This window comes from Mustelus asterias, unplaced genomic scaffold, assembly GCF_964213995.1.
Source record: "Mustelus asterias unplaced genomic scaffold, sMusAst1.hap1.1 HAP1_SCAFFOLD_530, whole genome shotgun sequence".
Lineage (NCBI taxonomy): Eukaryota > Metazoa > Chordata > Chondrichthyes > Carcharhiniformes > Triakidae > Mustelus > Mustelus asterias.
The window spans coordinates 37,734-51,546 of record NW_027590481.1 but is presented as its reverse complement, the minus strand read 5'-3'; the positions used below and the strand labels follow the sequence as shown (position 1 = coordinate 51,546).

Genomic DNA, 13,813 nt, shown 5'->3' with positions numbered 1-13,813 from the left:
TCACTGACCTCCATGCAGAGAAAGACCCCTCCACAGCCACTCTCTGCCTTCTGCAGGCAAGCCAGTTCTGGATCCACAAGGCAACAGCCCCTTGGATCCCATGCCCTCTCACTTTCTCAAGAAGTCTTGCATGGGGGACCTTATCGAACGCCTTGCTGAAGTCCATATAGACCACATCCACCGCTCTTCCTTCGTCAATGTGTTTGGTCACATTTTCAAAGAACTCAACCAGGCTCGTAAGGCACGACCTGCCCTTGACAAAGCCGTGCTGACTACTTTTGATCATACTAAACTTCTCTAGATGATCATAAATCCTGTCTCTCAGGATCCTCTCCATCAACTTACCAACCACTGAGGTAAGCCTACTTGTGACAATAATAAATGAACTTAATTTTTTTTTATTATACTTTTCCAATTCAATCAAATCAAGTCCAATTCAGAGTCTCAACAAGTTGAGACATTTCCGATCCAGGCTGGCAAGACAGGGCGAGCGACCAAATTATCCTGTCCTGGGCCTGATCTACATGAGCCAAGCTGATTGGAGGAGGGGGAGGTTTCCTCCTCCAAGGCTTGATCTCATTTGCATCTTGGCCAAAAGGCCGAGATGCCGCTTTTAACAATTGCTTCATATGAAACATATGAAGCTTAAATGTGACCCAATGACCTCAACCAAGGGCAGCATCCTCTTCATACCACACTTGATCTTAGCCAAAAGGCCGAGAAGCAGCCTTTTGGCTGCTTAATGACTTAAGAGATCGAGGGCCTTGTGCTCTGGAACCCCTTCCCTAAACCCCTCCGCCACTCTCTCTCTCTCCCCCCCCCTCCCTTTAAGATGCTCCGTAAAACCCACCTCTTTGACCAAGCTTTTAGCCACTTGTCTCCTTAAAAGCATAAGATATAGGAGCAGAATTAGGCCATTCGGCCCATCAATTCTGCTCCAAAATGGCTGATAAGCTTCTCGACCCCATTCTCCTGCCTTTTACCCGTAACCTTTGATCCCCTTTGCCAATCAGGAACTTATCTATCTCCATCTTAAACACACTCAATGACCCGGCCTCCTCTGTGGCAATGAGTTCCGATGGTAATCATGATGGCATGGTGCCGCAGGGATCGGTGCTTGGTCCTCTGCTCTTTGTGATTTTTATTAATGACTTAGAGGAGGGGGCTGAAGGGTGGATCAGTAAATTTGCTGAGGACACCAAGATTAGTGGAGTAGTGGATGAGGTGGAGGGCTGTTGTAGGCTGCAAAGAGACAGATAGGATGCAAAGCTGGGCTGAAAAATGGCAAATGGAGTTTAACCCTGATAAATGTGAGGGGATTCATTTTGGTAGGACTAATTTAAATGTGGATTACAGGGTCAAAGGTAGGGTTCTGAAGACTGTGGAGGAACAGAGAGATCTTGGGGTCCATATCCACAGATCTCTGAAGGTTGCCACTCAAGTGGATAGAGCTGTGAAGAAGGCCTATAGTGTGTTAGCTTTTATTAACAGGGAGTTGGAGTTTAAGAGCCGTGGGGTTATGCTGCAACTGTACAGGACCTTGGTGAGACCACATTTGGAATATTGTGTGCAGTTCTGGTCACCTCACTATAAGAAGGATGTGGAAGCGCTGGAAAGAGTGCAGAGGAGATTTACCAGGATGCTGCCTGGTTTGGAGGGTAGGTCTTATGAGGAAAGGTTGCGGGAGCTAGGGCTGTTCTCTCTGGAGCGGAGGAGGCTGAGGGGAGACTTAATAGAGGTTTATAAAATGATGAAGGGGATAGATAGAGTGAACATTCAAAGACTATTTCCTTGGGTGGATGGAGCTATTACAAGGGGGCATAACTATAGGGTTCGTGGTGGGAGATACAGGAAGGATATCAGAGGTAGGTTCTTTACGCAGAGAGTGGTTGGGGTGTGGAATGGACTGCCTGCAGTGATAGTGGAGTCAGACACTTTAGGAACATTTAAGCGGTTATTGGATAGGCACATGGAGCACACCAGGATGATAGGGAGTGGGATAGCTTGATCCTGGTTTCAGATAAAGCTCGGCACAACATCGTGGGCCGAAGGGCCTGTTCTGTGCTGTACTGTTCTATGTTCTATGTGGAGATGCCGGCGTTGGACTGGGGTAAACACAGTAAGAAGTCTCACAACACCAGGTTAAAGCCCAACAGATTTATTTGGTAGCAAATACCATAAGCTTTCGGAGCACTGCTCCTTCGTCAGATCTGACGAAGGAGCAGTGCTCCGAAAGCTTATGGTATTTGCTACCAAATAAATCTGTTGGACTTTAACCTGGTGTTGTGAGACTTCTTGCAATAAGTTCCCACAGATTCACCACCCTCTGGCTGAAGAAATTCTTCCTCATCTCGGTTCTAAAGGGTCATCCCCTTTACTCTGAGGCTGTGCCCCTCGGATCCCAGTCTCTCCCACTAATGGCGACACCTTCCCCATGCCCACTCTATCCAGGCCTCGCAGTATTCAAGTCAGTCTGTAATCAAGATTAGGGGGATTGGCTGTGCCAAATTGCCCATTTGTGTCCCAAGGTGTGTAGGTTAGATGGTTTAGCTTTGGGAAATGTGTGGGGTTATGGAGATAGGGCGAGGCGGGGGGAGAGGCCCTGAGTAAGTTACTCTGTCAGAGAGTCAGTACAGACTTGATGGGCTGAATGGCCTCCTCTGCACTGTAGGGATTCTATGATTCTGTGAATCGCTCCTTGCTCAGTGTTTGTTCTGGCCTGACTTCGGAAAACTGTCTTGGAACATTGAAGGTGCTGTAGTAAAATTTATTTATTAGTGTCACAAGTAAGGCTTACATTAACACTGCAATGAAGTTACTGTGAAATTCCCCGAGTCGCCACACTCCGGCGCCTGTTCGGGTACACGGAGGGAGAATTTAGCATGGCCAATGCACCCTAACCAGCACGTCTTTCAGACTGTGGGTGGAAACCGGAGCACCCGGAGGAAACCCATGGAGACACGGGGGAGAACGTGCAGACTCCACACAGACAGTGACCCGAGCCGGGAATCGAACCCGGCTCCCTGGCGCTGTGAGGCAGCAGTGCTAACCCACTGTGCCACCGTGCCGCCCTTGTATGATCGCAAGTTACTGTGAGATGTAGGATGAAAGTGGTTATCACTTTAGATTACGGGTCACTGTCTGTGCGGAGTCTGCACGTTCTCCCCGTGTCTGCATGGGTTTCCTCCGGGTGCTCCGGTTTCCTCCCAATGTCTGAAAGACGTGCTGGGTTAGGGTGCATTGACCCGAACAGGCGTCGGAGTGTGGCGACGAGGGGAATTTCACAGTAACTTCTTTGCAGTGTTAATGTAAGCCTTACTAAATAATAAACTTTAATACAGCACCTTCAATGTTCCAAGACGGTTATCCGAGCTGGGTGTGGGGGAGTTTAAAGTTTATTTATTAGTGTCACAAGTAAGGCTGACATTAACACTGCAATGACGTTACTGTGAAAATCCCCCAGTCGCCACACTCCGGCACCTGTTCGGGGACACTGAGGGAGAATTTAGCACGGCCAATGCACCCTAACCAGCACGTCTTTCGGAGTGTGGGAGGAAACCGGAGCACCCGGAGGAAACCCACGCAGACACGGGGAGAACGTGCAGACTCCGCACAGACAGTGACCCAAGCCGGGAATCGAACCCGGGTCCCTGGTGCTAAGAAGCAACAGTGCTAACCCACTGTGCCGCCGTGCCACCCCTTGAGAGGGCTTTAGATGATTCCTTGATGGAAACAATGTGCGAGTGTATGGGGCAATTTAGCACGGCCAATCCACCTCACCTACACATCTTTGTACACTAAGGGGCAATTTAGCACGGCCAATCCACCTCACCTACACATCTTTGTACACTAAGGGGCAATTTAGCACGGCCAATCCACCTAACCTGCACATCTTTGGACACTAAGGGGCAATTTAGCATGGCCAATCCACCTAACCTGCACATCTTTCGGACTGTGGGTGGAAACCGGAGCACCCGGAGGAAACCCATGCAGATCCGGGGAGAATGTGCAGACTCCACACAGACAGTGACCCGAGCCGGTAATCGAACCCGGGTCCCTGGTGTGGTGAGACAGCAGTGCTAACCCACTGTGCTGCCCAGAATAGGGGAGCAAGCAGGAGGCTCCCACTGGACACCCTCTCCCAGCCAATGTTTGAGAATTATCACAGCAACACATCACTCCGCTTGCTCACCATCTCCCCTACTGCGATCTAATGTGAGGGTTAAACCCTAAACGTGCCTGCTTCCCTTTTCTCTCAAGGTGCTGGATAGTGGATGTGGTGGCGAGCCGGGTCATCCTGTTTTACGTGGACTCGGGGAGCACAGCCTGCGTTCCTGCAGGGTCGGTGAAATCTCTGGACAAGGACGAGTTCTGGGCCGTTCCCCCTCTAGTTCAGCCCTTCGTCCTGCTGCAGGGTAAGTCTGTTCGTCCTCTTTGTTGTCTGTTCCAAACCTTCAAGGAAGCTCTACATTCCACCCCTCTCCCTCCACCACCTCTCAAACAACAATACAGCACAGGAACAGGCCCTTCGGCTCACCAAGCCTGCGCTGGTTCCTAATCCTTATTTAGATCCATTATTTATTGCCCATTTGTGGTTTCTCTCCCTCTGTTCGCCTCCCGTTCCTGTGTCTATCAAGACATGAACAGTAATGGGTCATCAGTAGATGACCCATTGTGACACTAATAAATGTGAACGGCGGCACAGTGGGTTAGCGCTGCTGCCTCACGGCGCCAGGGGACCCGGGTTCGATTCCCGGCTCGGGTAACTGTCTGTGCGGAGTTCTCCCCCGTGTCTGCGTGGGTTTCCTCCGGGTGCTCCGGTTTCCTCCCACAGTCCGAAAGACGTGCGGGTTAGGGTGCATCGGCCGTGCGAAATTCTCCCTCGGTGTAACCCGAACAGGCGCCGGAGTGTGGCGACGAGGGGGATTTTCACAGTGACTTCATTGCAGTGTTAATGTCAGCCTGATTTGTGACACTAATAAATAAACTTACTGAACGTTGCGAATGTTCCTGCTTCCACCACCTCTGGGAGCGCGTTCCAGGCACCCACCACTCTGCGTGAAAAACCTCCCCCCTCTCTTTGAACCTGTGCCCCCTTGTAATTCACACTTTCACCTTGGGGGGGGGGGGGGGGGGGGAAGTCTCTGACTATCCACCCTGTCTCTGCCCCTCATCATTTTGTAGACCTCTATCAGGTCTCCCCTCAGCCTCCGTCTTTCCAGTGAAAACAATCCTAGTTTATTCAACCTCTCCTCATAGCCGACACCCTCGAGACCAAGCAACATCCTGGTGAACCTTCTTTGCGCTCTCTCCAAAGCTCCCACGTCCTTCTGGTCGTCTGGTGACCAGAACTGCACGCAATACTCCAAATGCGGCCTAACCACGGTTTTATGTAGCTGCAACATGATTTCCCAACTCTTGTACTCAGTGCCCCGGCCGATGAAGGCAAGCATGCTGGATGTCTTTCTTTTGGTTGAAGAAACAGACTTACGTTTGGGCACATAGAAACATAGAAGATAGGAGCAGGAGGAGGCCATTCGGCCCTTCGAGCCTGCTCCGCCATCCATCACCATCATGGCTGATCAGCCAACTCAATAGCCTAATCCTACTTTCTCCCCATAACCTTTGACCCCGTTCGCCCCAAGTGCTATATCCAGCCGCCTCTTGAATACATTCAATGTTTTGGCATCAACTACTTCCTGTGGGAATGAATTCCACAGGCTCACCGAGTGAAGAAATGTCTCCTCACCTCCGTCCTAAATGGTCCACCCCGAATCCTCAGACTGTGACCCCTGGTTCTGGACTCCCCCCACCATCGGGAACATCCTCCCTGCATCGACCCTGTCTAGTCCTGTTAGAATTTTATATCTCTATGAGATTCCCCCCCTCATTCGTCCGAACTCCAGCGAAAACAATCCTAACCTGGTCAATCTCTCCTCATGCATCAGTCCCACCATCCCCGGAATCAGCCTGGTAAACCTTCGCTGCACTCCCTCGAGAGCAAGAACATCCTTCCCCAGAAAAGGAGACCAAAACTGCACACAATACTCTAGCTGTGGCCTCACCAAGGCCCTGTATAATTGCAACAACACATCCCTGCTCCTGTACTCGAAACCTCTCGCAATGAAGGCTAACATACCATTTGCCTTCTTTACCGCCTGCTGCACCTGCATGCTTACCTTCAGCGACTGGTGCACAAGGACACCCAGGTCCCTCTGCACACTCCCCGAGCCAGACACACAATCACCCATCCCATCATTCAAGCACTCGCCAACCGAACATAGGAGTTAGGAGCAGGAGTCGGCCCCTCGAGCCTTGCTCCACCATTCAATAGGATCGCGGCTGATTTGACTGTAACCTCTATCCCACGTTCCCGCTGACCCCACCCCGATAACCTTTCACCCCCCTCGTTAATCAACAATCCAAAGATGTGCAGGTTAGGTCGATTGGCCAGGTTAAAAATTGCCCCTTAGAATTCTGAGATGCGTAGGTTAGAGGGATTAGCGGGTAAATATGTGGGGGTAGGGGCTGGGTGGGATTGTGGTCGGTGCAGACTCGATGGGCCGAATGGCCTCCTTCTGCACTGTAGGGTTTCTATGTTTCTATCTGTCGTGGCCTTGAAAATATTCAAAGAATCTCTGCTCCCACCGCCTTCTGAGGGAGAGAGTTCCAGGCACTCCGCACCCTCTGAGAGAACATTTCTCCCTGTCTCCGTCTTAAATGGGCCGCCCCTTATTCATAAACCGTGACCCCCTAGTTCTAGATTCCCTGAGGAATGATTTATAGTTGCAATTACAGAGACATGGCTGCAGGGTGACCAAGGATGGGAACTGAACATCCAGGGGGATTCATTAGGAAGGGCAGACAGAAGGGAAAGGAGGTGGCACAGTGGGTTAGCACTGCTGCCTCACAGCGCCAGGGACCCGGGTTCGATTCCCGGCTTGGGTCACGTTGTGCGGAGTCTGCACGTTCTCCCCGTGTCTGCGTGGGTTTCCTCCGGTTTCCTCCCACACTCCAAAAGACGTGCTGGTTAGAACATAAAACATAGAACATTACAGCGCAGTACAGGCCCTTCGGCCCTCGATGTTGCGCCGACCTGTGAAACCAATCTAAAGCCCCTCTAACCTACACTATTCCAATATCATCCATATGTTTATCCAATGAGCCTTTAAATGCCCTTAATGTTGATGAGTTCACTCCTGTTGCAGGCAGGGCATTCCACGACCTTACTACTCTCTGAGTAAAGAACCTACCTCTAACATCTGTCCTATACCTATCACCCCTCAATTTAAAGCTATGTCCCCTCGTGCTAGCCATCACCATCCAAGGAAAAAGGCTCTCACTATCCACTCTATCTAATCCTCTGATCATCTTGTATGCCTCTATTAAGTCGCCTCTTAACCTTCTTCTCTCTAACGAAAACAGCCTCAAGTCACTCAGCCTTTCCTCATAAGACCTTCCCACCATACCAGGCAACATAAGAACATAAGAAATAGGAGCAGGAGTGGGCATCTAGCCCCTCGAGCCTGCCCCGCCATTCAATAAGATCATGGCTGATCTGATAGTGGTTTAGTTCCACTTACCCGCCCGCTCCCCATAACCCTTAATTCCCTTATTGATCAGAAATCTATCTACCTGTGACTTAAACATATTTAACGAGGTAGCCTCCACTGCTTCAATAGGCAGAGAATTCCAGAGATTCACTACCCTCTGGGAGAAGAAGTTCTTCCTCAACTCTGTTCCAAACTGACTCCCCCTTATTTTGAGGCTGTGTCCTCTAGTTCTAGTTTCCTTTCTAAGTGGAAAGAATCTCTCTGCCTCTACCCTATCCAGCCCCTTCATTATCTTATATGTCTTTATAAGATCTCCCCTCAGCCTTCTAAACTCCGAGTACAGGCCCAATCTACTCAATCTCTCCTCATAAGCCAACCCCCTCATCTCCAGTATCAACCTGGTGAACCTTCTCTGTACTCCCTCCAAGGCCAATATATCCTTCCGCAAATAAGGAGACCAAAACTGCACACAGTACTCCAGTTGCGGCCTCACCAGTGCCTTGTACAGTTGCAGCAAGACCTCCCTGCTTTTATACTCCATCCCCTTCGTGATAAAGGCCAACATTCCATTTGCCTTCTTGATCACCTGCTGCACCTGCAGACTGAGTTTTTGCGATTCATGCACAAGGACCCCCAGGTCCCTCTGCACAGTAGTATGTTGTAATTTTTCACCATTTAAATAATAGTCCATTTTACTATTATTCCTTCCAAAGTGGATAACCTCACACTTGTCAACGTTATGCTCCATCTGCCAGATCCTCGCCCACTCACTTAGCCTATCCAAATCTCTCTGCAGACTTTCCGCATCCTCCACGCAATTCGCTTTCCCACTCATCTTTGTGTCATCTGCAAACTTTGTTACCCTACACTTGGTCCCGTCCTCCAGATCGTCTATGTATATGGTAAACAGTTGAGGCCCCAGCATCCTGGTAAATCTCCTCTGCACCCTTTCCAATGCTTCCACGTCCTTCCTATAATGCGGCGACCAGAACTGTACGCAATACTCCAAGTGCGGCCGCACCAGAGTTTTGTACAGCTGCAACATGACATCATGGCTCCGAAACTCAATCCCTCTACCAATAAAAGCTAACACACTGTACGCCTTCTTAACAACCCTATCAACCTGGGTGCCAACTTTCAGGGATCTATGCACATGGACACCGAGATCTCTCTGCTCATCCACACTACCAAGTATCTTACCATTAGCCCAGTACTCTGTATTCTTGTTACTCCTTCCAAAGTGAATCACCTGACACTTTTCCTCATTAAACTCCATTTGCCACCTCTCAGCCCAGCTCTGCAGCTTATCTATGTCCCTCTGTAACCTGCAACATCCTTCTGTACTGTCCACAACTCCACCGACTTTCGTGTCATCCGCAAATTTACTAACCCAGCCTTCTACGCCCTCATCCAGGTCATTTATAAAAATGACAAACAGCAGTGGCCCCAAAACAGATCCTTGCGGTACACCACTAGTAACTGAACTCCAGGATGAATATTTCCCATCAACCACCACCCTCTGTTTTCTTACAGCTAGCCAATTCCTGATCCAAACCACTAAATCACCCTCAATCCCATGCCTCCGTATTTTCTGCACTAGCCTACCGTGGGGAACCTTATTAAACGCTTTACTGAAATCCATATACACCACATCAACTGCTTTACCCTCATCCACCTCTTTGGTCACCTTCTCAAAGAACTCAATAAGGTTTGTGAGGCACGACCTACCTTTCACAAAACCGTGTTGACTATCCCTAATCAAATTATTCCTTTCTAGATGATTATAAATCCTATCTCTTATAACCCTTTCCAATACTTTGCCCACAACAGAAGTAAGGCTCACTGGTCTATAATTACCAGGGTTGTCTCTACTCCCCTTCTGGAACAAGGGGACAACATTTGTTATCCTCCAGTCTTCTGGCACTATTCCTGTGGACAATGACGACAATAAAGATCAAAGCCAAAGGCTCTGCAGTCTCCTCCCTAGCTTCCCAGAGAATCCTAGGATAAATCCCATCCGGCCCAGGGGACTTATCTATTTTCACACTTTCCAGAATTGCTAACACCTCCTCCTTATGAACCTCAATCCCGTCTAGTCCAATAGCCTGTATCTCAGTATTCTCTTCGACAACATTGCCTTTTTCCTGTGTGAATACTGACGAAAAATATTAATTTAGTGCCTCTCCTATCTCTTCGGACTCCACGCACAACTTCCCACTACTGTCCTTGACTGGCCCTAATCTTACTCTAGTCATTCTTTTACTCCTGACATACCTATAGAAAGCTTTAGGGTTTTCCTTGATCCTACCTGCCAAAGACTTCTCATGTCCCCTCCTGGCTCTTCTTAGGAACAGCAGCCTTTTTACTCCAGGCAGGGGGCATTGTCCGTGCTAAATTCTCCCTCGGTGTAACCCGAACAGGCACCAGAGTGTGGCGACTAGGGGATTTTCACAGCAACTTCATTGCAGTGTTAATGTAAGCCGACTTGTGACACTGGTAAATAAATAACTTTAAGGGCTATGGGCTAAATGCTGGCAAATGGGATTATAGGATCATAGAATCCCTGCAGTGCAGAAGGAGGCCATTCAGCCCATTGAGTCTGTACCAACCACAATCCCACCCAGGCCCTATTCCCATAACCCCATGTATTTACCCCGCTAATCCCCCTGTCACTAAGGGGCAATTTAGCATGGCCAATCCACCCAACCTGCACATCTTTGGACACTAAGGGGCAATTTAGCATGGCCAATCCACCCAACCTGCACATCTTTGGACACTAAGGGGCAATTTAGCATGGCCAATCCATCTAATCTGCACATTTTTGGACACTAAGGGGCAATTTAGCAATGGTCAGTCCACCTAACTGGCCAATCTTTGGACACTAAGGGGCAATTTAGCATGGCCAATCCACCTAATCTGCACATCTTTGGACACTAAGGGGCAATTTAGCACGGCCAATCCCCCGAACCTGCACATCTTTGGACTGTGGGAGGAAACTGGAGCAAAACCCACGCAGGCACTGGGAGAACGTGCAGACTCCACACAGACAATGACCCAAGCCGGGAATCGAACCCGGGTCCCTGGCGCTGTGAGGCAGCAGTGTTGACCGCTTGGCCAGGTGGGAGGTCAGGTGTTTCTCCCGTGTCGGCGCAGACTCGATGGGCCGAAGGGCCTCTTCTGGCACTCTGCGAATCTATGCTTCTGACCCACTGGTTAAAGTCAGCATCAAGGAACCTGTCAATTGTCTTGGTTTGTTTAAACAGGAGTCATGGGTAATCGCAAGATGGACGGGACCATTCTGAAGGGGAGTGTTGTGGGATTCCATGAGGCAGAGGTAAAACTTCACGGCTTGGGGCGCAATGTCTGAGATATGTTCGGGACTCACACAGATGAGAGGTTGAGTCCCGTGATGGTAGACTAAGGAAATTGGACTTGTGTCCTTGGGAGTCTCAGAGAAGGAGAGGCGATCTCATTGAGACGTGCAAGATTCTGAAGGGGTGGATGCTGAGAGATTGTCCCCGCTGTCAGGGGAATCTAAAACACTGGGGGGGGCTGGGGGGGCAAGGGGGGGGGGGCACAGTCTCAGGGTAAAGTGGGGGGGCACGGTCTCAGGGTAAGGGGGGTACAATCTCAGGGTAAGGGGATGGCACAGTTTCAGGATAAGAGGGGGGCACAGTCTCCGGGTAAGGGGGGCACAGTCTCAGGGTAAGGGGGGGCACAGTCTCAGGGTAAGGGGGGGGACAGTCTCAGGGTAAAGGGGGGCACAGTCTCAGGGTAAGGGGGGGGACAGTCTCAGGGTAAGGGGGGTACAGTGTCAGGGTAAGGGGGGCACAGTCTCAGGGTAAGGGGGGGCACAGTCTCCGGGTAAGGGGGGCACAGTCTCAGGGTAAGGGGGGCACAGTCTCAGGGTAAGGGGGGCACAGTCTCCGGGTAAGGGGGGCACAGTCTCAGGGTAAGGGGGGCACAGTCTCAGGGTAAGGGTGGCACAGTCTCAGGGTAAGGGGGGGGACAGTCTCAGGGTAAAGGGGGGCACAGTCTCAGGGTAAGGGGAGTACAGTCTCAGGGTAAGGGGGGTACAGTGTCAGGGTAAAGGGGGGCAGAGTCTCAGGGTAAAGGGGGGCACAGTCTCAGGGTAAAGGGGGGCACAGTCTCAGGGTAAGGGGGGCACAGTCTCAGGGTAAAGGGGGGGCACAGTCTCAGGGTAAAGGGGGGGCACAGTCTCAGGGTAAGGGGGGCACAGTCTCAGGGTAAAGGGGGGCACAGTCTCAGGGTAAAGGGGGGGCACAGTCTCAGGGTAAAGGGGGGGCACAGTCTCAGGGTAAGGGGGGCACAGTCTCAGGGTAAAGGGGGGGCACAGTCTCAGGGTAAAGAGGGGCACAGTCTCAGGGTAAAGGGGGGCACAGTCTCAGGGTAAAGGGGGGGGTACAGTGTCAGGGTAAAGGGGGGCAGAGTCTCAGGGTAAGGGGACACAGTCTCAGGGTAAAGGGGGGGGTGGCGATTGTTTAGGACTGAGATGGGGAGAAATCGCTTCACTCGAAGGGGTTTGTGAATCTTTGGGATTCTCTCCCCCAGAGCAGTGGTGGATGTTCCAGCGTTGAGTATATTTACGGCCCGGGGGATAGACAGGGTTTCCGGCTCTCGGGGGCAGGGGGGGGGGGGTGCGGGGAGAGTGGGCGAGCAGGCAGGATAATGGATTTGAAGCTGCAGATCGGCCTACGGTTGTGTTGAATGGTGGAGCAGGCCAGATGGGCCGAATGGTCTCCACCCCTCCCTGCTCCTGTTTCTCGTGTTCCTGCCGGGTGGCCGGCCTGCCCCGTGGTACTTCGCCAGGCAGCTGGTGACTGCAGACGGAGTCCCCCCCACTCCTCCCCCACTCCGCTCTGAGCCGCCCCTCATTACAGACACACCGGCGAGAGAAAGAGAGAGATAGAGGGTGGCGACCCAGTTGGAAACCATGGCGGCTCCCGAGATAGAGGGTAAGGAGACGGAGGTCCTCACCGAGAGGCAGTCGGGCCACGGCTGGAGGGACCGGGCCTTTTGGGGTAACGGGTAGCGATGAGTGTGGGAATGCCCAGGTCCAGGAGGTGGGGTAACGGGAGGGAACGGCAGTGTAGATGCCAGGAAGGAGGGATTAATCTCTGGAGGAGCCGAGGTGACCGTCTGGCCCCCTCCCCTCCCCGCCCAACATACTTTCTAAAGAGTAAGACTTTGTCTGTCTTGTGTGTTTTGTTTTAAACCAAAGCCCCACATCCTGAGGATCTCCATCACCACGGAGGAGTGAATGCAGCACGGCGCGTGGGAACTGACCTCCACTCTTCAGAGTATGAAATAAAGCAAACTTATGAATCTATGTGCCGCTCACCCTCCATTTTGTAAAGCTGAGGAGAATGTGGGGGGGAGGGGGGGGGGTGGTCTTTCCCTACTCCCCACGAGGGCTACATGCTGACTTTTCATAGAAGAATCATAGACTCCTACAGTGCAGAAAGAGACCGTTCGGCCCATCGACTCTGCACCGATCACAATCCCACTCAGGCCCTATCCCCATAACCACGGGCATTTACCCGAGCTAGTCCCCGTGACACTAAGGGGCAATTTAGCATGGCCAATCCGCCTAACCCGCACATCTTTGGACACTAGGGGGCAATTTAGCACGGCCAATCCACCTAACCTGCACATCTTTGGACACTAAGGGGCAATTTAGCACGGCCAATCCACCTAACCCGCACATCTTTGGACACTAAGGGGCAATTTAGCACGGCCAATCCACCTAACCTACACATCTGTGGACACTAAGGGGCAATTTAGCATGGCTAATCCACCTAACCCACACATCTTTGGACACTAAGGGGCAATTTAGCATGGCCAATCCACCTAACCTACACATCTTTGGACACTAAGGGGCAATTTAGCATGGCCAATCCACCTAACCTGCACATCAGTTTAACCCTGATAAATGTGAGGTGATTCATTTTGGTAGGACTAATTTAAATGTGGATTACAGGGTCAAAGGTAGGGTTCTGAAGATTGTGGAGGAACAGAGAGATCTTGGGGTCCATATCCACAGATCTCTGAAGGTTGCCACTCAAGTGGATAGAGCTGTGAAGAAGGCCTATAGTGTGTTAGCTTTTATTAACAGGGGGTTGGAGTTTAAGAGCCGTGGGGTTATGCTGCAACTGGACAGGACCTTGGTGAGACCACATTTGGAATATTGTGTGCAGTTCTGGTCACCTCACTATAAGAAGGATGTGGAAGCGCTGGAA

The 13,813-nt window shown here is 51.0% G+C and overlaps 1 protein-coding gene across 2 annotated transcripts in view; it reads left to right on the top strand.

Moving 5' to 3' along the window:
* Window positions 1–12,902, top strand: part of LOC144486953 (tudor domain-containing protein 10-like) — a 45,246-nt gene extending 32,344 nt beyond the window's left edge. For both annotated transcript variants that reach the window (XM_078204966.1, XM_078204965.1), the window contains exons 11-13: window positions 4,261–4,415; window positions 10,817–10,887; window positions 12,796–12,902. In XM_078204966.1, the coding sequence (XP_078061092.1) occupies window positions 4,261–4,415; window positions 10,817–10,887; window positions 12,796–12,834 (265 nt within the window). In that variant the 3' untranslated portion in view covers window positions 12,835–12,902. The remainder of the gene's footprint in view (window positions 1–4,260; window positions 4,416–10,816; window positions 10,888–12,795) is intronic.
* Window positions 12,903–13,813: the final 911 nt, after the last annotated feature.